We start from the raw sequence: 26,028 nt of genomic DNA, 5'->3' as shown, positions 1-26,028 counted from the left end.
AGGGTTCGAATTAGGGATGGATAGGTAGGTAGTAGGTAGGTAGGTAGATGGATGGATGGATGGATACAAATATAGATGGATAGATACAGATGAATAATACAGATAAATATCATGGATGGATGGATGGATGGATGGATGGATGGATGGATGGATGGATGGATGGATGGATGGACGGACGGACTGACAGACAAATATACACATAGATGCCAAGAGACAGATACACACATATATTTACATACACATACCTACCTGCAGGGGTGGGCTGCTACAGGTTCGCCCAGGTTTGGGAGAACCTGTAGCTAATGTTATGGCTGGTTTGGGGAACCTCCAAATCCCACCTCTGGCTGGCCCCTCCCACCCCACCCCACACCTCCCAGGAGTCTCCACGTGGACTGTTTCGGATGAGAGGTAAGTGCACAGCCTTTGCAGAGGCTTGGGGAGGAGGAAAACGTCCTTCCTGGAAGCGCCGGAGCCCGGGGGAGGAAGTTATCGCCCTCCCAGAGGCTCATAGAAAGCTTCCGGAGCCTGGGGCAGGTGAAAACGCCCACTCCCTGCCATGGTGCAGGTGGCCACCATGGCCACGCCCACCCAGCAACTGGGCAGAGAACCCATTGCTGAAATTCTTTTGTATATACATATATACTTTGATACTTATATATCAAACAGACAAAAACCTGCGAACTAAAAGTATAGGGAAAGAAGAAGAAAGCTAATTCCTTTTAAGATGGGGCAGCACAACAAAACTCAATTTATACCCCAGGTTTCCTGATTGGGGATGATAATTGAGCAATATTTGCCACCTTTTAAAAACATTTCTGAGGATTCATTAGCTAATGAAAAGGATGCATTTCTTTCCCAACACAATTGGAGTGATTAACAAGGAAGCCTGTGAATCGATTCAGAGCATTGTGTTATGGTACAATGGACAACACAGCAGAATGGGGAAGTGTGATTCGGTTATACCCACCACACAAAGACAGACTCAGCCCTAGAAGGGAAGGTTCGTGAAACCTGGTGTTGAGCATTGACAAACCTTTTCAGAGACAGCATTAGGCAGACTGAGGCCAGTTTAAAAAAAAAAAAAGGGCTTTGTAGTATAGCAGTGTGAATTCAGTTCCATAAAGGAAGATGGCAACGTGATCTAGAAAGATGTTTACATTGACCTTCTAATAAAGAACCTGTTTTAGAGTAAAATCTGAAAACTGGCATCACCTGATTTCAAAGCTCAACCTCCTGAAAAAGCTCACCAAACTCCACTGAATATGAAAAGGAACCTCTAGAACAGTGTTTCTCAACCTTGGCAACTTGAAGATGTCCGGACTTCAATTCCTAGAATTCCCCAGCCAGCGGATGCTGGCTGGGGAATTCTGGGAGTTGAAGTCCGGACATCTTCAAGTTGCCAAGGTTGAGAAACACTGCTCTAGAACAAGAGTCTCCAACCTTGGCAACTTTAAGACTTGTGAACTTCAAGTCCCAGAATTCTTCAGCCAGCAAACAAAGAATTGTTCTAGAATGGGAATGTTGTGGCCCACCAGCGGCCAGCGGAGCTGTTGGCAGACTCGGACAGTGAGGAGGTTGGGGAGGAAGATGGGCCAGTCCTGGAGTCTGGGAAAGGCTCTGATGAGGGCTCTGTGTCGGAGGCAGAGATGGGGCCAGAGCCGTCCAACAGTTATCAGCTGTCTTCGGAGTCGGATATCAGTGGGGCAGAAGAACAGCTGGAGCCTGTTCCCAGTGTGCGCATGCACAGAGCTGCCAGGAGAAGGGAACAGCTAAGGAACAAGGGCTGACTTGGGAGTAAAGCCACAGGTGGACAGTGAGTGGCCCCTCCCATAGGGAATAAAGAGGAGCAAAAGGGAAGTGGAGTTTCCAGGAGGCAATTAGTTCACTTAATTAGTGTGAAGATTTATTCGTGACCCTCAGAGATTCCTTGCCAAGTGTTTCCTTGTACAGCTTTGCGTTAGGAAGATATCAGCCTGGCAGCTCTCCAAGCCTGAGGAGGTCTGTGGTTGTAAATTCACCCTTGAAAGACTGTTTGCCGGGACTTTGCTGGAGGTGAATGAGAGGAATTCACATTAGCTTCATAAAAAGGGGTGTTGTTGTGACAAGGAGTCTGCTTCGTAATTTGGTGAAGCCTAGGTCAGAACAGGGAGCCTCCAAACTTGGCAACTTTAAGACTGGGGAATTCTGGGAGTTGAAGTCCTGGCTGGGGAATTCTGGGAGTTGAAGCCCACAAGGCTTTAAAGTTTCCCGAGTTTGGGGACCACTGCTCTAAAAGAAGGCAGTTTGGTGATGCCCCCTGAAGAAATCTGATTGCCTTCATTTTCTCCTAGAATTAGAAATCCACAACTAAGGACAACCTTCCAGGCATTGATTCAGTCTCCATGTTTGGTTTTTGTATCTTGCAGCTGCCTGCGGCGGATTCCTCACCAAACTCAACGGCTCCATCACAAGCCCTGGCTGGCCAAAGGAATATCCACCCAACAAGAACTGTATCTGGCAGCTGGTGGCACCCACTCAGTATCGTATATCCCTGCTGTTTGACTTCTTTGAGACAGAAGGCAATGATGTGAGTGTTTTTCCTTTCGAAAGAAGACCCTGTGTTAGCACAGATCAGTAGTGGGTTCCAACCTGTTCCGAACCGGTAGTGGTTTGGTGGCCTGGGTTGCTGGAACCGGCAGCTACCCAGGCCTGTCACGCCCCCAAACCAGTTCCCCAGGCAGCGCCATAGGAGCCGCCATTTTGTTTTCTGCTTCTGCATGCGCAAAGCACACACAAGTGAACCGGTGGTAGTGCCTGCCAGCGTGGCACGACAAAACCACGGTCCACTAAAGCGCGCCCGATTAAAGCGCGTACCTGACGTCATCAGCAGCGCAACAAATACGACCGCGGAGAAAAAAGGGCACTTTTAAAAGCGCTTTTAAACAAGCCGATTCACGTAAAGGTAAGGGTTAGGGTTAGGGTTAGGGTTAGGGTTAGGGTTAGGGTTAGGGTTAGGGTTAGGGTTAGGGTTACGTTAAGCGTTAGGGTTAGGTTAAGGGTTAGCGTTAGGTTTAGCGTTAGGTTAAGGGTTAGGGTTAGGGTTAGGGTTAGGGTTAGGTTAAGGGTTAGGTTTAGGGTTAGGTTTAGGGTTAGGTTTGGGGGGGTTAGGGTAAGGTTTTCGCGTTAATTTTAACTTTACCGCTCACAGCGTGATGTTTTCGTCGCGCTGTGATGACGTCAGGTACACGCTTTTGTCGAGCGCGCTTTAGTCTACCGCGGTTTTGTGGTGGAACCCCTGCCAGAACCCACCCCTGGCACATATGGTTGTCTTGGAACTCTTGAGCTGCTGCGGATTTTCATTGATGGAGGATGGGATGCCCATTAAATAAACAATAAGGAAGATGTAGTGCTCCAGGGTTTTATACTGCTTTTGGGAAGGAAGAAGGAAAATTTATGAACAAGATTATTCTGCAATAGCAGGACAGACCCGGCTTAACTTCCATGCCGTAGATCTATGTTTCTGCATTATGACTGATTAGCTGTTGGAATAATTGATTTTGGACAATTATTTAAATATGAGCCAGCTGTGTGCAGCAGCTGCCATAAAAAGCCAACACAGTTCTAGGCTGCATAAACAGAGGGAGAGAATCATGATCACGTGAAGGGTTAATACCACTTTATAAGGCCTTGGTAAGGCCACACTTGGAATGCTGCATCCAGTTTTGGTCATCATGATGTAAAAAAGATGGTGAGACTCTGGAAAGAGTGCAGAGAAAAGCAACAAAGATGATTAGAGGACTGGACGCTAAATATAAATAACAGTTGCTGGAATTCGGTGTGTCTAGTTTAATGAAAAGACGGACCAGAGGAGACATGATAGCAGTGTTCCAATATCTCAGGGGCTGCCCCAAAGAAGAGGAGATCAACCTATTCTCCAAAGCACCTGAGGGCAGGACAAGAAGCAATGGGTGGAAACTAATGAAGGAGAGAAGCAACCTAGAACTAAGGAGAAATTTCCTGACACTTAGAACAATTAATCAGTGGAACAACTTGCCTCCAGAAGTTGTAAGTGCTCCAACACTGGAAGTTTTTAAGAAGATGTTGGATAACCATTTGTGTGAAGTGATGTAGGGTTTCCTGCCTAAGCAGGGGGTTGGACTAGAAGACCTTCAAGGTCCCTTCCAACTCTATTCTATTTGGAAGAAAATTTAGAAGAATTAATGAAGTGAGTTGAGATGGGGCCATTAGGTGTCATGTTGGCCTAGAAAGATAGTATTTTTTTAAAAATAAAATAAAATCATTCACCATCATCCACAGCTGTGGATTTAAATGGCTGGCTCAGGAATTCTGGGAGTTGAAGTCCACAGGTCGTAAAGTGTCTATAGTTGCCCACCGTTGATCTAATTAGAAAATTAGTTCTGAATGAATGAAACCAATAGCAGTGCTGTTTAAGACTCCCAAAGGTTTGTGGGAAGATGGTCTCAGGTATCAAAACAGAAGATATGTTCCCATGTAGAATGCAGAACAAACTCTTGATTTCAGCCGGTTCAGACTGGTTTGCCTGGAAATGGGTGGGACTGCCCAACCGCCCCACTGCCCTGGCTCTATGCCATTCTACTTAGGCATGTTTTTTAGGCTGGGCACATGCGCTGAAGGGGCACATGTGAGCAAAGCACATGCATGGAAGGCCGGGGGCATGTGCTAAAGGAAGTGAAGCGAGCGGGCATGCACGGGTCAAACCAGGGATAACAAAATGTGAAACCCACTGATGGCTGTGGCCACTCATTCCCACCACCTTCTCCTTTTTCCGAACCTGGGAATTATTTCCTCTTGCCTTTCCCTTTAGGTGTGCAAGTATGACTTTGTAGAAGTGCGCAGCGGCCTCACTTCTGAAGCCAAGCTCCATGGGAAGTTTTGTGGAGCTGAGAAACCCGAGGTAATCACCTCCCAGTACAACAACATGCGCATTGAATTCAAGTCTGACAACACCGTATCCAAGAAAGGCTTCCGAGCTCAGTTCTTCTCAGGTAGAGCCACCTGTTCTCTTGAAAGCATGCCTGTCTGTCTCCCGCTTCTTTCCACTCCTGCAAACTAACCTTCCCTTTTTGAAACGATGGAGTATTTCTAAGTGTAGAGGATGCAATGCCTGATTCCTCCAAATGGAAGATGTCACATTCTTAGACCAGGAATTCCGGCCTTAGTTTTCTTGGCATAACCCCAGGAGGAAACAGTTGTGATTGCACATTGGGAAAGACATCAATGGGCAAAGTAAGGCTACTCCATTATGTTCCTTGTCCCAGCAGGTTTGCACCATAGCATCCAGCTCAAAGGCAGCTTCTTTTCCTCCTCCTCCTCCTCCTCCTCCTCCTCCTCCTCCTCCTCCTCCTCCTCCTCCTCCTCCTCCTCCTCCTCCTCCTCCTCCTCCTCCTTCTCCTTTTCCTTTTTCTCCTCTTCCTTCTTCTCCTCCTTCTCCTCCTCCTCCTTCTTTTTCTCCTTCTCCTTCTCATCCCTCCTCCTCCTGCTGCTCCTGCTCCTCCTGGTTCTCCATCATTGGAGGCTTTTCAGAAGAGATTAGCATAGGAACTCTGCTTGAGCAAGGGGTTGGACTAGAACATCTCCAAGGTACTGTCCAACTCTGTTATTCTGTGTTTCTCTTCTCTTCTCTTCTCTTCTCTTCTCTTCTCTTCTCTTCTCTTCTCTTCTCTTCTACTCTACTCTACTCTACTCTACTCTACTCTACTCTACTCCCTTCCCTTCCATTATAAGCCCCATTTATAATGGAAGCTCAGTGCTACAGTTGGTACCAGTGCAAGTTCAAAACCCGAAAAGCCCATTTTAAGCATTGAAAACCCCCAACACTGTCAGTTACAAGCCACCTAACCTCTCTTTCTTAAGGCACTGCATCCTCTGGCTCCATGTTATTTAAATCTCGCTAGCTCACTTACCAAGGCTTTAAACCCCATGGATGGACTGCAGCTTCTGCTTCTGTTATGGTCCTAGTTGCCCTTGCCTCTGTCCAATCCTTGGCTTGGTCTCATGATGTCTTTCGTTCCCCTCCCCAGAGTCCAACTGCAGGTCAATAGGACCTTCCCCAACTCTCTGCTTGCCTTGACCAACTTCGATGTAGGCTAGCTGATAAGGAAGCACCCAATTCTTTTCTTTTAGATGGAACGATTTTGAAGGCTGGTTTGTCTTCTTGCAAAAATGACCGATGTGTTTATTTTTTAATTTATAAAGTTTTTTATTTTTATACATCTCATTGCATGAATGGTTTGATTCCTGGGTGTCATACTGTTCAATACAAATAAACATAACAGTATTATTCCTAATAATTACATTTCATTTTCATTTTTAGTTTTACTAAGGTATAATAACCTCTACTATCTTCTAAACCTTCTCGTACTTCTGCCATGTGTTGTATCAACTTAACATTTGTTTTTACTATTTCCCCCCTCTTATTTCTACCTCTATTTTAGTCCTTTCCCCCCTTTCCCTGTCATTCTAATATTCAAAGACGTGATCCTTCCTCTTTTTTCATTATTCATTATTCAGTGTGCACTTCTAGTATCACTCACGATCTTTCAAGCAATGTATATTCATTGTTAATCACATTTGTTACATATTTAATATTTTCCAAACCCTACAATCCTTATGATTCTGATAGTAATACACTTGTTTTCATTGAAATATGTTCTTTCTTTGTCTAATCTCAAATTACTTAATCCTAGCTTTTCACTGTTAATCACATTTTTTATACATACCGTATTTTTTGGAGTATAAGATGCATCTTTCCCCCCCCCCCTAAAAGAGCGTGGAAATGTTGGTACATCGAATACAACCATTTTTGGCCTCCCGAAGGCCCCCCCCCACACACACACACACTCACACACACACACACCATTTTTGGAAAAAACAGGTGAGAAATGGGCCATTTTCTGCAAAAACTGAGGCATTTTTGCCTTCCCCCAGCCCCCAGAAGCACTCTGCAGGCTTCAGCAGGGCTGGGGGCTGGAGAGGACAAAACCTTTTTTTTCTTACTTACCTTTTCGAAATCATGGTGCATCTTATACACCGGTGCATCTTATAGTCCGAAAAATACGGTGTTTAATAATACCCTTCTACAAATTCTGTGTTTCTAATTTACAAACTATTTTTCAACCTGTATAATTCTAATAATAATAGACATTACATTACTACCTTACTAATATATATTCCAAAATGATTTCTTTGACCAATGTATTTTGTGTATTATGTGTGTGGGACATAAGAAGGAGCAAGATTTCATCCCTCACCCCTTCTCCTCCTTGCTTACAACCATGTGCAGCCAGGCTATTTTAATGCTTGCTGGGATCTGAGAAAAAGGATGTTGGGAAACCATTACCTGCTTATGTTGTCTTGTGTTTCAATGTGGTGTTATTTTTGTGTCACTGCAACGAAGCACCGTCGCTTTGGGAGAAACTTTTATCTAAGCAGAATTCCCTGCAGATTGATCCAGCTATAAAATAAGTGGCTGGAATTCATACCACAGAAATTGCTGAAATGCCAAGTAAAAAATTGATGATTCCTGTCTTTACGGAAATACATGCCATGCCAACAACGTTTAAAGACTAGGTAATGGCTGCTAGGAGGGACTGAGGTTAGCCATTGAGGTGACTCAGTGGCTAGGACTCTGAGCTTGTCGATCAGAAAGATCGGCAATTCAGCAGTTTGAATCCCTAGCGCCGTGAAACGGAGTGAGCTCCCGTTACTTGTCCCAGCTTCTGCCAACCTAGCAGTTCGAAAGCACGTAAAAATGCAGGTAGAAAAAGAGGAACCACCTTTGGTGGGAAGGCAACAGCGTTCCATGCACCTTCGCCATTGGGTCATGCCGGCCACATGACCACAGAGACGTCTTCACACAGTGCTGGCTCTTTGGCTTTGAAATGGAGATGAGCACCGCCCCCTAGAATCGGAAACGACTAGCACATATGTTCGAGGGGAACCTTAATATTTACCTAATGGCTGCTAAGGCCTAAATTCTGAGCAGTACAGATAGTCCTCAACTTATAACAGTCTGTTTAGTGACGGACGTTACAGCACCCCTGAAAAAGGTTGCTTATGGCCATTTTTCACACTTACAACCATTGCAGCATCCCCATGGTCACATAATTGCAATTCAGTTGAAGTTACGATAGCACTGACAAGTCACTGACTTGTGACTTGTGACTGATCCTTGTACCTATGACCATCAGAGCATCCGTAATGGTGATATAACTGTGATTTGGGTGCTTGCCAATTGTTACACATTTACAAGAGTTGCAGTGAGGGCCATTTATGACTTTCCCAGGCAGCTTTCAAAAAGCAAAAATAATGGGAAAGCCAGCAGAAAGTCTGAAGTCATGGTGGCCACAGGATGTCTCAGCAAGCATAGTGATTTGTTTAATGGCCATGATTAAAAAAAGATCACCCTCAACTGCCTCATTTATTGACCATTCCTCTGAATGACAAGTGTTCCCATCTCTATTGTAATCATAAGTTGAGGACTACCTACACTGCTCACTGGGGAACTTTCAGCTAGGCCAGAGATGGCAAACATTTTTGACCCCGAGTGGCCAAACAGGAACACACATGTGCGCGCATGTCATATGGTCTATGGGTGCATGCGCACCGGTGCCAGCCTCCTGGTCTTTGAGTTTCTGATGCGCATATGCACACTGGACATCTGGTCTTTGGGTTTTTGACACTCCAGCATGTGCAAAGACCAGCTGACCAGCACACATGCATGTGCCAGAAACCCAAAGACCAGCTGGCCGGCGCGCATGGTGCATGCCAGAAAGCAGTAGAGCATCTGGCGATGGCGCATGTGCCCACAGAGAGGCCTTTGTGTGCCACCTCTGGCATGTGCCATAGGTTCTCCATCACGGAGCTAGACCCAAAAATGATCCAGTTAGAATTGGGACATGATTTGGTTTTTTGAAAATAAACACAAGGTCCTGTAACACTTGCAAAGATTCCTCCAGCAATCAAGAAGCCAGAAGATTCCTTGAATCCAATCAGCCGAGAGGATGCCAATAGCAGCAGGGTGAGTATCTCACTCTCTTTTTCTTTGCCCTAGTTTAAGGTCATCATCCCTGGGCTGGGTTTTGGGAAGGGGCTTATGTACCCCTCGCCTTTTCTACCCTCCTCCTCCTCTTCCTATAGTTGCAAAGGAGGGCAAAAATAACGATGCTCTGTAAGAAGGCGGCTTACCTCTCATAGTCAACAGATCCCCAGGGAAAGTGAGTTCACCCCACTGGATCTGTACTGGGTTTATTTAATTGGTTAGTTTATTTGTACAACCATTTTGCAGAAATATACACATTCTTCGTGTGCTCTCTTTCGTGGGGAGTGCTGTGTCGGGGTTCCAAATAGCATCCAAAATTAAATCAGATAATTTTCTGTTTCCTTGTGGATTAGCAAAGGGCACTAATAGCACTTAGACTTATATACCGCTTTACAGTGCTTCACAGCCCCCTTTGAGCAGTTTACAGAGTTGGCCTCTCGCCCCCAACAATCTGGGTCCTCATTTTACTGACCTCTGAGTCAACTTTGAGCCAGTCAGAATCGAACTGCTGGCAGTGGGCAGAGTTAGCGGCAATACTGCATTTTAACCACTGTGTCGCCACTCCTCCTGAGATCAATGCCAACAGACTCATAATGGATGAAATTGACGGCCCTATCCCCTTTTTTTCTTTCGTTTTTAAAAAGAGGAAAGAAAATGTATCCAGAATGGAAAACAAAGTCCTTATTCCACACATTCGACTTAAATTTTGCTAAATGTAGATTATTCTTCAGGTATGAGAAGTTGATAATAAGCCCCTGAATGTATTATACTGTGTAGTGGTGAGTTCCTGTCTAGTTTACTACCAGTTTGCTGAGAGGGCGTTTTTCGCACGGGCTGCTTGTTTTACTCACACACACACCCACCCCGTGTTGCTGCACATGTGCAGTTGACTGAAAACTGTTCTGCACATGCGCAGAAACATGCTAGTGATGGCAGAAGAGACCAGGGAACTGGTTCTAGTGACCCAGGCTGCCATATCACTACTGGTTTGCCCGAACCAGTCCAAACCGATAGGAACCCACCACTGGTAATGACATGTACCGTATTTTTCAAAGTATAAGACACACCTTTTCCCCTCAAAACAGAAGTTGAAAATCTGGGTGTGTATTCTAAACTGAACATAGCATTTTTTGCCTCCCAAAACTCCGCGCCCTTCACCAAAATGGTCATGCATAGCTTTTAGGAGGCTTTCAGACAGCTCCTGGGATCTGGGGAGGGTGGAAATGAGATACAAACTGCCCATTTCTGCCCCCACTAGCCCCCAGCAGCATTCTATAAGCTTCCTAACGTCTATCCATGCCCTTTTTTTGACAAAAAATGGGCCCATTTTTACAAAAAATGGACCATTTTTTGCTCATTTTGCCCCCCCGCCCCCCGAGCAATCTACAAGCCTCCTAAAGGCTATTCATGACCTTTTTTTGAAGAAAAAAAAACAGGCCATTTTTGGGAGGTTTGCAAATTTTTAATTTTCCTCTTCAAAATCTTGCTGCATCTTATACTCCAGTATGTCTTATACTCCAAAAAATACGGTATATCTCTCTATTCCATGATACTGGTATCTACCAGTGGTATACATTCATGATGAATAAGTAGGATCCTATCAACTTTCTCCATCTGCTGGACATTGAGGGTAATGGGAATTGTAGTCTCAACATATCTAGATGGTAGTGGATTCAGTAAGATTGACTTATGTAAATCAATGAAACGTCATTTGTCTTGGCAGGTATTGAAAACAGGAACCCACAAACCATTTCCTTCCCTTTTGTCTCTTTTCATATAGGGTTGGTGTTGACCGCCAGTGAAATGATGAAGCCAACGTTGGGTTCGCTCCAATTTCATACTTGTTTATTTTTCCTAAGCAATTTGAAGAGTAATTCTAAAGGCACTTTGACCTGGAGATTACCATATTTTTCAGAGTATAAGACGCACCTTTTTCCCTCAAAAAAGAGGCTGAAAATCTGGGTGCATCTTATACACTGAATACAGCATTTTTGGGCTCCCAAAATCCCACCCCCTTCACCAATATTGCTGTGCATGGCGGGCTGCTTTTTGCTCAGTTTTGCCTCCCCAGCCCACAGGAGTACTCTATAAGCCTCCTAAAGGCTATGCATGCCCTTTTTTGACAAAAAATGGGCTAGTTTTTGCAAAAAACAGACCATTTTTGCTCATTTCTGGCCCCACCCCAGCCCCCAGGAGCACTCTACAAGCCTCCTAAAGGCTATTCATGCCCTTTTTTGGGGGGGAAAAAGGGGGGCATTTTTGCAAAAAACGGTCTGTTTTGGGGAGGTCTACAGAGTGCAAAAACTTTTTTTTAATTTGCTTTTTCAAAATCTTGGTGCATCTTATACTCTGAAAAATATGGTATGTTCCAATTATAAAAAGGCCCTCCACACCTCTGTCATCTCACAAGATTGTTGAGTTTGGAAAAATAGCTTAATTCATTTCTGGATAACCTGCAATGTAACCCACATTGTCAAGGGGAGAGCAGGAGAGGGAGTTACCTTATCTCCATTTTTGAAAATGTGGAGCGTTGCAGGTGGCTCATTCTCCCTTCAGAAGGGTTGCCTCACCTTCGTTCCCACCTTCTGAGCTTTGGCTCCTCAGATAACTCCTGTAAGAGTTGTCAGGTTTTCTTACTCTAGTTGGAAGGAAAATAGAACAGAAAATAGAAGAGTTTAGAAGTACTTTTGTACAAAGAGTTCCAATACTTGCAGGCTAAAAGGACATCCTTTTACAGGTAGTTCTTGCTTAACAATCCTAACTGGGACGAGCAACTCCATCATAATACATTTATCTTCACTTAATCAAGTGAAAGGGATGCGGTGGCTCAGTGGCTAAGCCGCTGAGCTTGACAATCAAAAGTTCGGCAGTTCAGCAGTTTGAATCCCTAGTGTTGCATAATGGAGTGAGCTCCCATTATTTGTCTCAGCTTCTGCCAAACTTGCAGTTCAAAAGGAGGTAAAAATGCAAGTAGAAAAATAGGAACCACCTTTGGTGGGAAGGTAACAACGTTCCATGCGCCTTCGGCATTTAGTCATGCCAGCCACATGACCACGGAGACGTCTTTGGACAGCGCTGGCTCTTCAGCTTTGAAATGGAGATGAGCACTGCCCCTTAGAGTCGGGAATGACTAGCACATATGTGCAAGGGGAACCTTTACCTTTTTAATCAAGTGAAGCAGTTAAGCAAAACATCGCATGACCACACATAACCACTGTGGCAAGAAGAGGTCGCATAATAGGACAAGATTCACTTAACAAGTGTCTCAGTTAACAATGGAAATTTGGCCACTCCATTGTGGTCGGAAGTCAAGGACTACCTGTAATAAGGAAAGAGCTGTTGGGTGGTAAGGAAATGGAGTCCACTTGTGGGAATATTGTATAGGATGAAACTCCCACGGAGCAAAACGGGAAGTGGCCAAAATTCTAAGAGGAGCTGGTAAGCAAGGCAACCTGCTAAACAAGAAATAAGTTTGAAAATTCTACAAACATCTGGTGTTTCTCTGGTGATTCATTCAAGAAAGCCTCTCCACCAACTTGCTGGCTCGCAAATTTGGAATTCAGGTAAGATCTCTGTTTACGTGACTGTTTCCATCTGAAATAATCTTGAGATGATTGTAAAAACTATGGCATTTATCAGCAAGCTTCCCAGCATATTTTGGAGATGAAAGGCTGTTCCAGTTGGCTTGGTATAATACGGCTTCAAGTGGGGTTTGGCCTTTTGTTTACGTTTTGTCTATGTTGGCTTGTGATTCACTGGATTTGCCTATCAGTGTTTATCCTTGTCTGTGATTCACACACCTTCCCTCTTGTGAGCCTCTATGCTTCGATTTGCACACGCAGCGGAAGTGAGTAGCGTATGTGTTTTCCTTGTGCTGTGGGTGTGTATATCAGAGCCTGAAATAGTACTTGGTTAGTGTCATTTCAAGATCGAAGTCTCATAATGGGCCACGGTGATTAGTAGTAGCAAAAAGCACATGTTTGCATAAGTAATGGGAAATCATTTGGGCTTGAAGTATTGAAAATTCAGAATATGCCGAATTTAGCTCTGCTGGGGTGTGCGTCTCTCTCACACTCACAGATGCATACTCAAACAAAAGAGAAACAATGCTTTGCACTGTCATTTATTTTTAAAAATTCAGTCCAGTCGTGTGTGATCCCCAGATTCTCACATCATGCATGTGATCTGCCACACGCCACTTACCTAAAGGAAGAACCCTCTTTCTGTTGATAGCTCTGAGTCACACAGGCCATTCCTTCTTGAAGCAGCTTCACAGAGAGCTGTTCTGTAGTTTCCCCAGTCTCTGAAAACCATGTGAGAACGCCATGCTCACATGATTTTGGTCTGGAGGTTGCACGAGAGCATGGCCCTCTCCCATGTTTTCTGGAGGACACACGAGAGCCACCCCATCCTCACACAATCTCCACAGCCTCCAAAAAATCACACAAGAACACGGTGTGGTTTTGAGAATAGTTGGGTGTTGGTGAGCACTGGCGTGTCACACAAAATGTTGTAATGTGACACCTTTGAGACTCGCGTCATGGGTTTGCCATCCCTGTCATAAGCTGTTTTTCTGATATGTGCAGTGAAAAGCTGGTTCAATTTGAGCCACTTCCTCAATGAACATTGACATTCTTAGTTTTGAAAAATTGAATTCTTTAGACAAGGAACTTTCCATATTCTGGCTGAGAAGAGCCAGGATTGCAGTTTCATTTGGAAAGAGCCCATCTTCTGAATTCGGATGCATCCAAACTACTCAACCATGGGGTTTTGGGTGGGGAGCCCTCACTGTGGACATTCGCATTGCACTCATGTCAGAGACACCAAGGCACTTCCGGTTTGAAAGGGTTATCCAGTGACATCATCGTTGCCTGGAGGATGCCCACTGGAGGCTCCTTTCATGTCCTACAGCAGGGATGTCAAACTCAAGGCCTGCAGGCCGGATCTGGCTTATGGGTTGCTTAGATCTGGCCCATAGGACTGGCCTGGAAACAGTGAAGGACCGGCCCCCAGTGCCTCTGCCAGTGAAAACAGAGCTCGGGAGGGCCATGTGCAGCTCTCCCAAGCTCAGTTTTCACTGGCAGAGGATTGCAGGAGGCTGTCGCAGCTGAAAACGGAGCTCGGGAGCCCGTTTTCTCTGGCAGAGTGCTCTGGCCACCACAGGCACCCCTGATATGAGTGATGTTGAGCTGGCCACACCCACCCTGGCCATGCCCGCCCCCCCCACACCTCCCAAGGTCAAAACACAACCCGGATGCGGCCCTCAATGAAATCGGGTTTGACACCCCTATCCTACAGCAAGAGCTGGAGCAAAGGACAGGAGCTCGCCCCATCTCACATCAGTACTCGGGTCTCGAACATGAACTTGCTGCTTGTCAAGCCAGCATCCTAACCACATGAGCCACCATGCTCCTATCAATGAAGATTGTGCAGCCGTTTTACTTTTCTCTTCCTAAATATGGAGAAAGTTATGGGAAAAGCCACAAGGTCATGGTATCATAAGTTATCATGAATGATAATGATAATGAGCCAAAGGATGAATGTTAATGTCTGGATTCCTTGTATCAAATGCTATGAAGAAACCCTGGATGATTTTTGTAATAAAAATCCTGGTCTGGAAACCCTTGAGGGTTACTTTGAAGTTGTGTAGAGAATGGGAGGCAATTAAGAGTTTATTTGCGTGATTTCTACTGGATGCTCCAGCAATAAACGTCTACCTTCAGTCCAGCAAATGAAGAGTCACAGAGTCTTCTTAAGGGTAGGGGAGAAAACTCAGATGCCTGCAGAAATGAAGGCCGGCAGGAAACGATTTGTTGTTCCCGAATTTTAGTGAAAGTTATGCAGTGCCACAGAAAACAGAAATGCAAGTCAGATCAATGATATCTTCAGAGATTGAGTTGCTGTACTAAGAGTGGCCAGTTTCAAAACAGCTGCTGGAAGCTTAAAGTGGTTAATAGTCCTGCTTCACTTGGGATCATGTACAACTTTAGTCCTACCTGCCAGTTGGGAAAACCATGATAATTCATCATTTTGGTTCAACAAAATGGCTTCCGAAATAGTTTTTGTCCCTTGGTCCTCCTCGCCTTCTGCTGGTGGTTCCTAGAAAGCAAACTAGAAGTATTTGGTCTGATGCCTTAGTTGGAACTCACAAGTCTGTACTCTTGAGATCCCTTCTCAAAGCTAACCTCTTGCATTTCATCCCCAATCAAAAGAGATCCCCAATCAGGTCAGATCAATTTGCTGGTCTGATGAGATGGAGTGATCTTTTCATCATCCAAGAATTCTTGGCATTTGAGGCACCTTCTTCCTGGATCCCAACCCTCTCTCTATTCTCATCACCCATAGCAAAATTGTCCTCCTCAGTCAGCCATCTTTTGAAGATTATCCAGAAGTGTTAGAACCAGGGGGTGGGATTCAGCCAGTTCATACCAGATCGGGCGAACCGGTAGCTCCAACAATCAGCTGGGGAGTGAATCAGTTTGCTCCGACGATCAGGTTGGTCCGTCTACCTGCCCCTGCCCTTAATTTACCTATATCCTCTCAGCTGATTCGCATGGCAGAGAAGATTGCCACGCCTCAGCTGTGTTACTCCCCAGAAGTAATGTGGAAGGTAAGTTTTGTTAAAAGTGCTGACGCACGGAAAGCACGCAGTCATCGAACCAGTTGTTCAATCACCAGGATCCCACCACTAGTTAGAACGATGGTTTATCTTGAATCACCTGATACGTTCCTCTCTGGCTTCTACTAGATTTTAATGCTGTTCCTTCTGGCAGTCTTCTTCCCATAACGGTATGCCAACCTGTACCTTAGCTTCTTCTTCATTTGGCTGTTTCTGATAGCTGTTGTAAGAGTATGGCCTCTTTCCTGCATGTCCCGCCAATGGATTATTTAAGAATAACTTTATTCTTTTTTTTTAATGAGTGTTCTCTCTTATCTTTTTAATTTTTTCCCTTCCCTGTCTCATTTCAGAAAAAGTTCAGCCAGCCAGAATGCGTCCTCCTGGCTTGAAATATCGCCTGAAGAAGCGCACAAAATCCTAAGAATGAACTTGGCTCCCCTTCTGTTTGTTTCTCAGGAACTCCAGAGGAACCAAATTGCCGGCGTTCCTCCTCCTTCTCCCCCCACGCACAGCGAGCGCCTCCTTCTCTTTGTTCCATGTTAAAAGCGTGGAACGTTTACGATCGAGAGAAGGGGCCAGCATGTTCCACACTCTCTGCCAGCGCTCCTCAAAGTCTTACTTGACTGAACTGATAGTTATTTTTAAAATAATTAATTAATTAATGCCCTGATGCGTTTTAATTTCTCTGGGTTTTTTTTTTCATGAGACCAGCTGATTTCATGTTGCATTTTTATTGTGTCTGTGACATTTTACTGTTGCTAAGTAAAGAAGAATGCCATGTCCTGTCCCCTTTTCTGCATCTCCTTGTTGTCGCTGTGTCTGTTTTTAAACTCAGTCCTCTGTGTTCAGTAAGCAGGTAATGGTTATGCCCATTCTAGATTTAAATGCGACTTCGGCTGTTCGTTGGCTCGAATTGTTGGGGGTGGTTCGGCTTTCTCTTAAACGTTCTCCTCTTTTGGCTGAATACGGACGTTGCTGGTTATAGATTCATTTCCAGATCAGCCTCATGGTTGGCTAAGCGTGTGAGATGCCTGTGAGTTTTGTAGCTTACTTTTGCATCGAAAAGTCAAATTTGGGCCAGTGCAACCGCAGCAGTTCCGGAGACGCAGCCTAAGAATAGTAACCACTGTTTATTTTGGAAATGATGCACACTAAGATGAAGAGACACAAACAGCAATAAGAGAAACTCACTTTATAGCACTATCAGACTCGAGGGCCAGGGAGAAGGTTAGGCTGAAGACTTCTTGACAATTTGATTATTATCTGCAAATAATTTGTAAATGCACTGGGGAAATTCAAGCGCATAATACACCTAGACTAATAAAAGATAAAAACAACTTATTTTATTCTGCTTAATGAATAAACTACCTCCATGTTCCCCTGAGTTCCACTCTCGTACTAAAGAGGCTGCAGAGAAGGTGGTAAGAAATAGATCTTAAGAAAGGAATTCAGATAAGGGGAAATTGTCTTGTTCTTTTCATTTCCGAACTGATGTGGGTAGAGTTGAGTGGCCCGCTGTGATCATGTGACTCCTTATAGGGCAGCTTGCTAAGCGATTGACGCTTCTTTCCTAGACAAAGACGAATGTTCGAAGGATAATGGGGGATGCCAGCATGATTGTGAAAACACTTTTGGCAGCTATCAGTGCCAGTGCCGCAGTGGCTTTGTGCTACATGACAACAAGCATGACTGCAAAGAAGGTATGGCACCTTATTTTCTTTGTCAAAAGGGCTCCCACTGGGAGTCTCCAAAGCCAATTTGTCATCATGTTTCACTAAATTCCATATGCAAAAAAGGTTATTTGGGTCAAGTTGTCTACTTATATGGATGCTCTCCAGAGATGGTATTCTACAGGTTTGAACCAGATCGCCCGAACAGGTAGCAGAAATTGGGAGTAGCCCCACCCACCCATCCCATCCCTATGGCATCCCATTTAGGCCCTTTTTAAGCAAAAAGCGCATGCGCAGGAGGCTTAGCATGTGCCAGCACGTCAGTGGTGGGTTCCGGATTCCGTTCCAACCGGTACAGTTGGAATGGGCCCAGCGGTGTCCACATGGACACGCGCAGCGTGCCCATGCATCTTAGTGCCTCTGTGAGCCTCCGCGATGCTCCAGCTGCTCAGCGGAGCATCGTGCAGGTGCTGTATGCTCCGTGCACATGCGCAGAAGCGCTGAAGACTTAAAAGACCGGTAAGGAGCTCAGGTGGGTGGGAGCGCCCCTCCAGAGCACCATACCGGAACAGTATCCGGTGCTCTGGGCAGGCTCTGGTACACCCGTGCCAAGGCGTACCGCCTGCAACCCATCATTGCAGCATGATTACACTCACATTTGCAAACTGGTAGGGACAGTAAGTAAATACCACCCCTGATACTCTCCATATCCAACATGGCAACATGTTTGCATTGCGTTGCATTCATTCATTCATGCATTTCATTTTGGTCAAGTGCAGGGGTGTCAAACTGGATTTCTTTGAGGGCGGATCAACATTGTAGTTCTCCTCCATGGGCTGGAAGTGCGGGGAGACAGGACAGACGCTTCCTGCAGCATCCTGCTGGCCAAAACGGGACACTGGGGAGTTGCATGCACACACACCCCCGTGCCTCGTTTTCAGCCTCCATGGTCTCCTGCAGCACTCAGTCCCCCCCACAGCCCAATTTGAAGCGCTATAGAAGTCTTATTGCTTATTGCTTTTGGAACTTGTCTATTTATGAACTTATTTTTTAATTCTAGCTGGCTGTGATCACAAGATGACATCCATCACTGGAACCATCATCAGCCCAAACTGGCCTGATAAATACCCAAGCAAGAAGGAATGTACCTGGGCAATAACAACTACACCAGGACACCGTATCAAACTGGTAAAGTACCACGAAGAAGATATTAAGAGAACCGTAGATGCAAATATTAATAGATTCTGGTCTTATTCCCAGAAGGTAAAGGAAAAGGTTCCCCTCCCGCATATGTGCTAGTCGTTCCTGACTCTAGGGGGAGATGCTCATCTCCTTTTCAAAGCCGAAGAGCCAGCGCTGTCCGAAGATGTCTCCGTGGTCATGTGGCCGGCATAACTCAACGCTAAAGGCACACAGAATGCTGTTCCCTTCCCACCAAAGGTGGTTCCATATTTTCTACTTGCATTTTTAACGTGCTTTTGAATTGCTAGGTTGGCAGAAGCTGGGACAAGTAACGGGAGCTCACTCTATTACGTAGCACTGGGGATTCGAAACACTGAACTGCCTACCTTTCTGATCGACAAGCTCAGCATTTTAGCCACTGAGCCACTGCATCCCTCTTATTCCCATAGTGGAGTATTATTCCATGCTGGGCATCAAAGAAACTAAAGTCCTTTCCTTGACTATAAAAGGAGAGAATAAAACTATTAAGGAAGCAAAATCTTAATTTAAGCATTATCTGAACAACGTGCCTCCTTGTTAGCATCTGCAGTCCTCCCACACATGACTTCATTAATCCAGAAAACTCCTGCCCACACTGCTTCTGCGGATTACACGATTTCAAATATGATAGTGACATCCAAATGTGTGAAGATGTCAGGATGCTGTTCTTCCCACAATCATGTCAACCAGAGGCATCATGATTCATTTCCCATCACAACATAGAACCAGTCAATAGTATATCTAGGGAAGCGTGAGGTGGCTCAGTGGCAAAGACACTGAGCTTGTCAATCAGAAAGGTTGGCAGTTCGGCAGTTCGATTCCCTAGAGCTGCAAAACAGAGTGAGCTCCCGTTACTTGTCCCAGCTTCTGCCAACCTAGCAGTTCAAAAGCATGTAAAAAATGCAAGTAGAAAAAATAGGAACCACCTTTGGTGGGAAGGTAACAGGGTTCCCTGGGCCTTTGGCATTTAGTCATGCTGGCCACATGACCACGGAGACGTCTTCAGACAGCTCTGGCTCTTTGGCTTTGAAACAGAGATGAGCATCACCCACTAGAGTCGGAAACGACTAGCACATATGTGCAAGGGGAACCTTTATCTTTTTTATGAGGAAGTTAAAGTCCAAAGCATTGAAAATGTACTTGCATTCCATGGTGTGGGTCACTTCTGACGTTCTTAGGGAACACAAACCTCCAGTGGCAAGATGAAATTATTCCGAAAATGTAGGATGGTCAGCTATTTCATTTCATAAGTGATGTCCTGCAGCATACTGTGAGCAGTTCCAAGTAATTCTCCATTAACATTAGTTGCTGACAATAGAATAGAATATAGCAGTGTTTCTCAACCTTGGCAACTTGAAGATGTCCGGACTTCAACTCCCAGAATTCCCCAGCCAGCATTCGTTGGCTGGGGAATTCTGGGAGTTGAAGTCCGGACATCTTCAAGTTGCCAAGGTTGAGAAACACTGGAATATAGAATAGAGCTGGAAGGGGCCTTGAAGGTCTTCTAGTCCAACCTCCTGCTCATGCAGGACCCTACACCATTTCAGACAACTGGTTGCCCAGCCTCTTTTTAAAAGCCTCCAGTGATGAACAACCCACAACATCTGGAGGCAATTGTTCCACTGGTTAATTATTTTCATTGTTAGGAAGTTTCTCCTCAGTTCTGAGTTGCTTCTCTCCTTGACTAGTTTCCACCCATTGTTTCTTATCCCGTCCTCAGGTGCCTTGGAGAATAGTTTGACTCCCTCTTCTTTGAGGCAGACCCTCAAATACTGGAACACTGCTATCATGTCCCCGCTAGTCCTTCTTTTCTTTAGACAAGCCATATCCTGCAAATGTTCCTCATATGTTTTAGTCTCCAGGCCCTTAATCATCTTTGTTGCTGCTCTTCTGCATTTTTGTTTTCAGTTTCAACATCTTTTTTCTAATGTGGTGACCAAAATGAAGTATTCCAGGTGTGGCCCAGTGGTGGGTTTCAAAATTTTTTAGAACCTCTTCTGTAGGTGTGTCCTGCTTTGTGGGAGTGGCTTGCCGACCATGTGACTGAGTGGGAGTGGCTTGGAAGTCATGTGACTGGGTGGGCATGGCCAACTTGTAAAATGTGGTGAAACTTACTTAACAACGCTCTTGCTTAACAACCAAAATGTTGGCTCAGAAACTCTGGCATTTGAAGCATGCAAATCTTAAAGCTGTCAAGTTACAAGACCCTTGCACCCCTAACCCTTTAGGAAAAAAAACCCAGGGATGTTCAAACTTGACAGCTTTAAGACTTTAAGGTTTAGATAGGACTCTTAGAGATGGGCGGGACGATTGGTGAGCCAGCCAATCAGTGAGCAGCGGGCAGGGGGAGGGAGCTGGAACCAGTTCTAAATGGCACAGTAGATTTGTGGAACCTCTTCTATAGAAGAGGTTAGAACTGGCAGGAACCCACCCCTGGTGTGGCCTTATGAAAATTTTAGAAAACCAGTATTAATATGTCCATGGAGATTTTCAGTCATCCAGGTCATGGTTGTCCCAAAGGTGCTTTTTCAAGAGGCAACTGGACTGCCTTGTTTTTCTTTGAAGACACTGCCTCTCATCCAAGAATCTTCTTCAGCTCTGATAGGATAGTAGAGAGTGGAAGGATTTATACTCCTTGCAGGCAGCTGACTCTAAATCCTTCCATTCCCCACTATCCTGTCAGAACTGAAGAAGATTCTTGTATGAGAAGCAAAACATCTTCAAAGAAAACCCAGTGTCAGGCCTGCAGCCATCTTTTCTTTTAGATCTTTGGTCTGCCACACTTTCTATTATTCTACAATGCATTTTCTATTGTAGGAAAATGGGAGGGGGGATTGTACAGAGTTAGATGCTATGTAGCCATAACAAAATTCTTTCTAGAAAGCCAAGGTCATTCTTTGTCTTTCCACTTCTGCACCGGACTGGAACTGGATGGGTGGAACTGTCAGCATGGCAGTGGAAGATTGGACCATGTGATGGACTTGTGGGTGTGCAGGCAAGATCTTGAACTTTCAACTGAGTGGGGAAAACCCGAAAGCTTTCAGATTCGGGTTTTCCCAGATGTGCCAAATTGGAACTTTGAGGAATGCTTTGCCTTGTACTCTGATTTAATTTTGGATGCTATTTGGAACCCTGACACCCAGAAAGTACACTTGCCTGTTGAAAAAAGCACCTTTGGGACCAATAATAATACTTCATGTAATCTTAATTCTATGCCTCTGTTTATGCAATCAAGGATCGTATTAGCTTTTTTGGCAGCTGCCACACACTGCTGTCACATATTTAAATGATCATCCACTAGGACTCCAAGATCCCTCTCCCAGTTACTGTTTTTGAGCCAAGCAGGTTTCCCCCAAAATCTGTACTTGTACATTTGGTTTTTCCTGCCTAAGTGACACGCCTGTCTTTTCTCTACATTAAATTTCATTTTGTTGGCTAGGGCTCAAAAGTATTGTACATGCACTGTCTCCTTTTTTTTTTTAAACAGCAATTCTTTTTCAGACCTTCAGAGAGCTGGATATTGAACTCCACCAGGAATGCACATATGATCATGTAGAGGTTTACAACGGCAGAGATGCAAAAGCTTCTGTCCTGGGACGATTTTGTGGCTCTAAAGAACCAGATCCTATCTTCTCTACAAGCAACAGGATGTTCCTCAAATTTTTTTCAGACAACTCTATTCAAAAGAAAGGCTTTGAGGCGACCTACACATCAGGTAATCCCCCGTGCTGGCTCGTTATTATATTGTGGCAGGACTCCACCTGAATAGTAGTGAGGAAAAGACTTTTAAAGCTGATAAGAGATCTCCAATGTTGCCATCATCGCAGCTCAAAGTTGTTGGTAAGTCAAGACTGCCACCCTTCATCCTTCCCCATAATACTGTATTTTTCGGAGTATAAGATGCACATTAGTTTTTGCGGAGGAAAACAAGAAAAAAATTCTGCCTCTGCTTACCGGCATCCATTGGTATTCATCTGGGTAGAGTCCTTGAAGCAAACAGCAAACAGCCTGGTTAGCTTCAGCACGTTATCGCAGCCTGACTCAGCATGAGCAGTTGTATCGGCCTCCCAGAATACTGCCAATCAGCTATTCCAGGCTGCGAGGATCGCCACGGCCCATCGCCACCTCCGCACATCATGTTTCAACCTCCGCACACTCCATTTTAGACCTGTTCCGGGCTGCTAGGATCACCACAGCACATCGCCGCTGATTGCCACCTCTACGCATTGCGTTTTCGGCCTCCGCACAACCCCTTTTTGGTCTCCATGCATCGCATTTTTGGCCCGTTGTCGGTGGCAGAGATCGGTGGCGGGGATCCCCGCCACCTGGAACCAGCCAAAAATGCAACGTGCGGAGGCCAAAAACATGATGCGTGAAGACCATAAATGCAACGCGACCACCGGGACCTTCTTCTTCCTTGTTGTCCAGACTTTTTGTCCCTTCCCTCTAACCCAATTCTGGGTTAGCCAAGCTTCCTAATTTATGTTGGTGTATTTTGTTGTTTCCAGAATGCGGGGGCCAGGTGCGAGCTGAGGTGAAAACCAAGGATCTTTATTCCCACGCGCAATTTGGAGACAACAACTATCCTGGGGGTTCAGACTGTGAATGGGTGATTGTGGCTGAAGAAGGCTATGGGGTTGAACTCATCTTCCAAACGTTTGAGATTGAGGAAGAGGCCGACTGCGGCTATGACTACATGGAGCTATTTGATGGCTACGATGGAACAGCTCCACGTCTTGGACGTTACTGTGGCTCTGGGGTAAGACATTCTGTATTGCGTAGTTCTCTCCCCATGCTTTTGCATCAAAAGCTATACACATGGCACAGCACAAGGTGATGACAACATTCACCTGCTCTTTGGAGAAATGGGAGCAGAATACATGAAAATATTAAGTCCTGGTGTAATTTGCTAGGAGGAATTGTTATACTATACAATACAATACAATACAATACAATACAATACAATACAATACAATACAATACAATACAATACAATAGCAGAGTTGGAAGGGACCTTGGAGGTCTTCTAGTCTAACCCCCTGCCTAGGCAGGAAACCCTACACCGTTTCAGACAAATGGCTATCCAGCATCTTCTTAAAGATGTTGGATAGCCATTGATAGCCTCTTGGTGATTGGAATTAAGTTTGCTGCCAAAATTGTTGATGGTCAGCAATGTTCTTTTTAAAAATTTAGAATCTCATACGTAGCTTGAAACATTGGCATTGTGTTTTCCCTAAAATAAGACCAGGTCTTATATTTATATTTTTCTCTAAAAGACCCATTAGGGCTTATTTTCTGCAGAGATGGGTTGCTGCCAGATTGGCCCGGATCAGCCGAACCAGTAGTAACGGTGGTGGGAGGCTCCGCCCACCCACCTGGATGATTCTGCACATGCACAGAAGCATTGCAAGCACGCAGGAGCACGCCCAAATCAGTAGTAAAAAAAATTAGTAACCCAGCTTTGATTTTCTGGTTTGGTCTTATTTTGGGGGAAACACGATATCATGTGGTTTGAAAACAGAGGCAATATATTCGTATATTCAGACAATTATTTCACTTAATTGGTTCGTGACTCTCCAAGGCTTCTTGTCAAGTTTTGCAGATATCGGCCTGGCAGCTCTCCAAGCCAGATAAGGTCTGTGACCGTAAATCCTCCCTTGAAAGACTTTGTTGGATGTGAATGAGCAGAATTCACAGTCAATTAATAAAAGGGTTTTTTGTCAGGACAAAGAGTTTGCTTCATGCTCTTGGGAAGCCTCAGTCAGAACATTAACCTTTTTTCCCATCTTCTGCTCTTTTTTTTTTTGCTAGCCTCCAGAAGAGGTCTACTCTGCGGGTGACTCTGTGATGGTAAGATTTCACTCAGATGACACCATCAACAAGAAGGGCTTCCATCTACGGTATACCAGCACCAAATTCCAGGACACGCTGCACACACGAAAGTAATCTCCCAGCTCCCCAAAACCCCTTCAAGTGAGAACGGTCTTCCCTTACTTGAGGGACAGGTTTCCACCATTTGCAAAAAAGAAAGAAAGAAAGAAAGAAAATGAAAAGAAAAGAAATATATCCATGGAGAAAATTCACATAAACTGGAAGGAGAAAATACACAGTACACCTCAGAGTGTGAATCACTCTCACAGAAATAAAGGTGCTGTCAGCTGCTCGGGGCCTATGTGGACTAGGCTCAGGGTTATTGGGGGAACACTTTGATTTTTTTTTAAAAAAAGGACGTCCATTCCTGTGTCTCTTTTCTTGTTTTGACCAGCGTATCTCCAGGACTAACCACTTTGCAGCTTCCCTCTGACTTTTGTCTCCCCCGATTCTGATGCTTTATGGCAGAGGTGTTCAAACATGGCCATTTTAAGACTTGTGGACTTCAACTACCAGAATTCCCCAGCCAGCACGGCTTCATGGTTCACTGGGGAATTCTGGGAATTGAAGTCCACAAGTCTTCAAGTGGCTAAGGTTCGACACCCCTGGTGTATGGTTTAAAATAAAGCCATTGTTTTACAAATTCCACCAAGCAAGTTTTCCACCTTTACAAATTTCACCAAGCAAGTTTACCGGCAGAAATGTCGGTACATACAAATAGTGGAGAGGCTAGCAGGCTGGCGGAAGCTGTGTCTGTTGTAACGATGTAATAAATACACTTTCTTGTACTTCTAAGCAGATGCCCATCAGCCTCTTTCAATCTTTACCATTTGTGATTTCTTTAAAAATTCTTTCATCTCCAAGAAAAAGAAAAAAAAATATGTAACTTGAAAAATGTCTTGCTCCTTCTTTCACTAACTTTTTTTAAATTAAAATTTGAATTGAAACAAAAGCAAAACGTGCATTTCCGCTTCTCCTATCTAAAAAAAAGAATGAGGGCTGCAGGCAGAATGTGCAAATCTATTATTTCTGTAGACTTAATCTTTCTGTTCTTGGGTTTCTGCTTTCTGAGATGCTTTCACGTCCTTAGAACTATTGATAGATAGATTTTATCCTTAATAGATTTCGGGGAGAAGGAAGAGTGAGGAAATGATAGGGGGGGGGGAAAGCTTCCTTTGGCACATATAGCAATAGCACTTTCAAGTCCCTTGGACTGCAAGGCGATCCAACCGGTCAGTCCTAGAGGAGATCAACCCTGACTGCTCTTTAGAAGGCCAGATCCTGAAGATGAAACTTAAATACTTTGGCCACCTAAGGAGAAGGAAGGACTCCCTGGAGAAGAGCCTCATGCTGGGAATGACTGAGGGCAAAAGAAGAAGGGAAGAGAATGAGGTGGCTGGATGGAGTCACCGAAGCAATAGGTGTAAACCTAAATGGACTCCAGAAGAGGATAGAGGACAGGAAGGCCTGGAGAAACGTTGCCAATGGGGTCGTGATGGGTCAGACATGACTTTGCAACTAACAACAACAACAAGCAATGCCAATTAGACTTATATACCACTTCGCAGTGCTTTACCGCTCTCTCT

The 26,028-nt window shown here is 44.8% G+C and overlaps 1 protein-coding gene across 1 annotated transcript in view; it reads left to right on the top strand.

Moving 5' to 3' along the window:
- Nucleotides 1-25,237, top strand: part of BMP1 (bone morphogenetic protein 1) — a 194,841-nt gene extending 169,604 nt beyond the window's left edge. Inside the window, exons 14-20 of the mRNA XM_087706149.1 lie at nt 2,406-2,566; nt 4,826-5,006; nt 17,255-17,380; nt 18,411-18,538; nt 22,073-22,286; nt 23,080-23,330; nt 24,383-25,237. Coding sequence (XP_087562275.1) covers nt 2,406-2,566; nt 4,826-5,006; nt 17,255-17,380; nt 18,411-18,538; nt 22,073-22,286; nt 23,080-23,330; nt 24,383-24,517 — 1,196 coding nt within the window. The 3' untranslated portion in view covers nt 24,518-25,237. The remainder of the gene's footprint in view (nt 1-2,405; nt 2,567-4,825; nt 5,007-17,254; nt 17,381-18,410; nt 18,539-22,072; nt 22,287-23,079; nt 23,331-24,382) is intronic.
- Nucleotides 25,238-26,028: the final 791 nt, after the last annotated feature.

The sequence above is a fragment of the Thamnophis sirtalis genome, unplaced genomic scaffold (assembly GCF_051295495.1).
Source record: "Thamnophis sirtalis isolate CommonGarterSnake01/CBP01778 unplaced genomic scaffold, rThaSir2_p1.2 scaffold_2, whole genome shotgun sequence".
Classification (NCBI taxonomy): Eukaryota; Metazoa; Chordata; class Lepidosauria; order Squamata; family Natricidae; genus Thamnophis; species Thamnophis sirtalis.
Note: the sequence above shows the minus strand (reverse complement) of the source record. Positions and strands in the feature narration are given on the sequence as shown.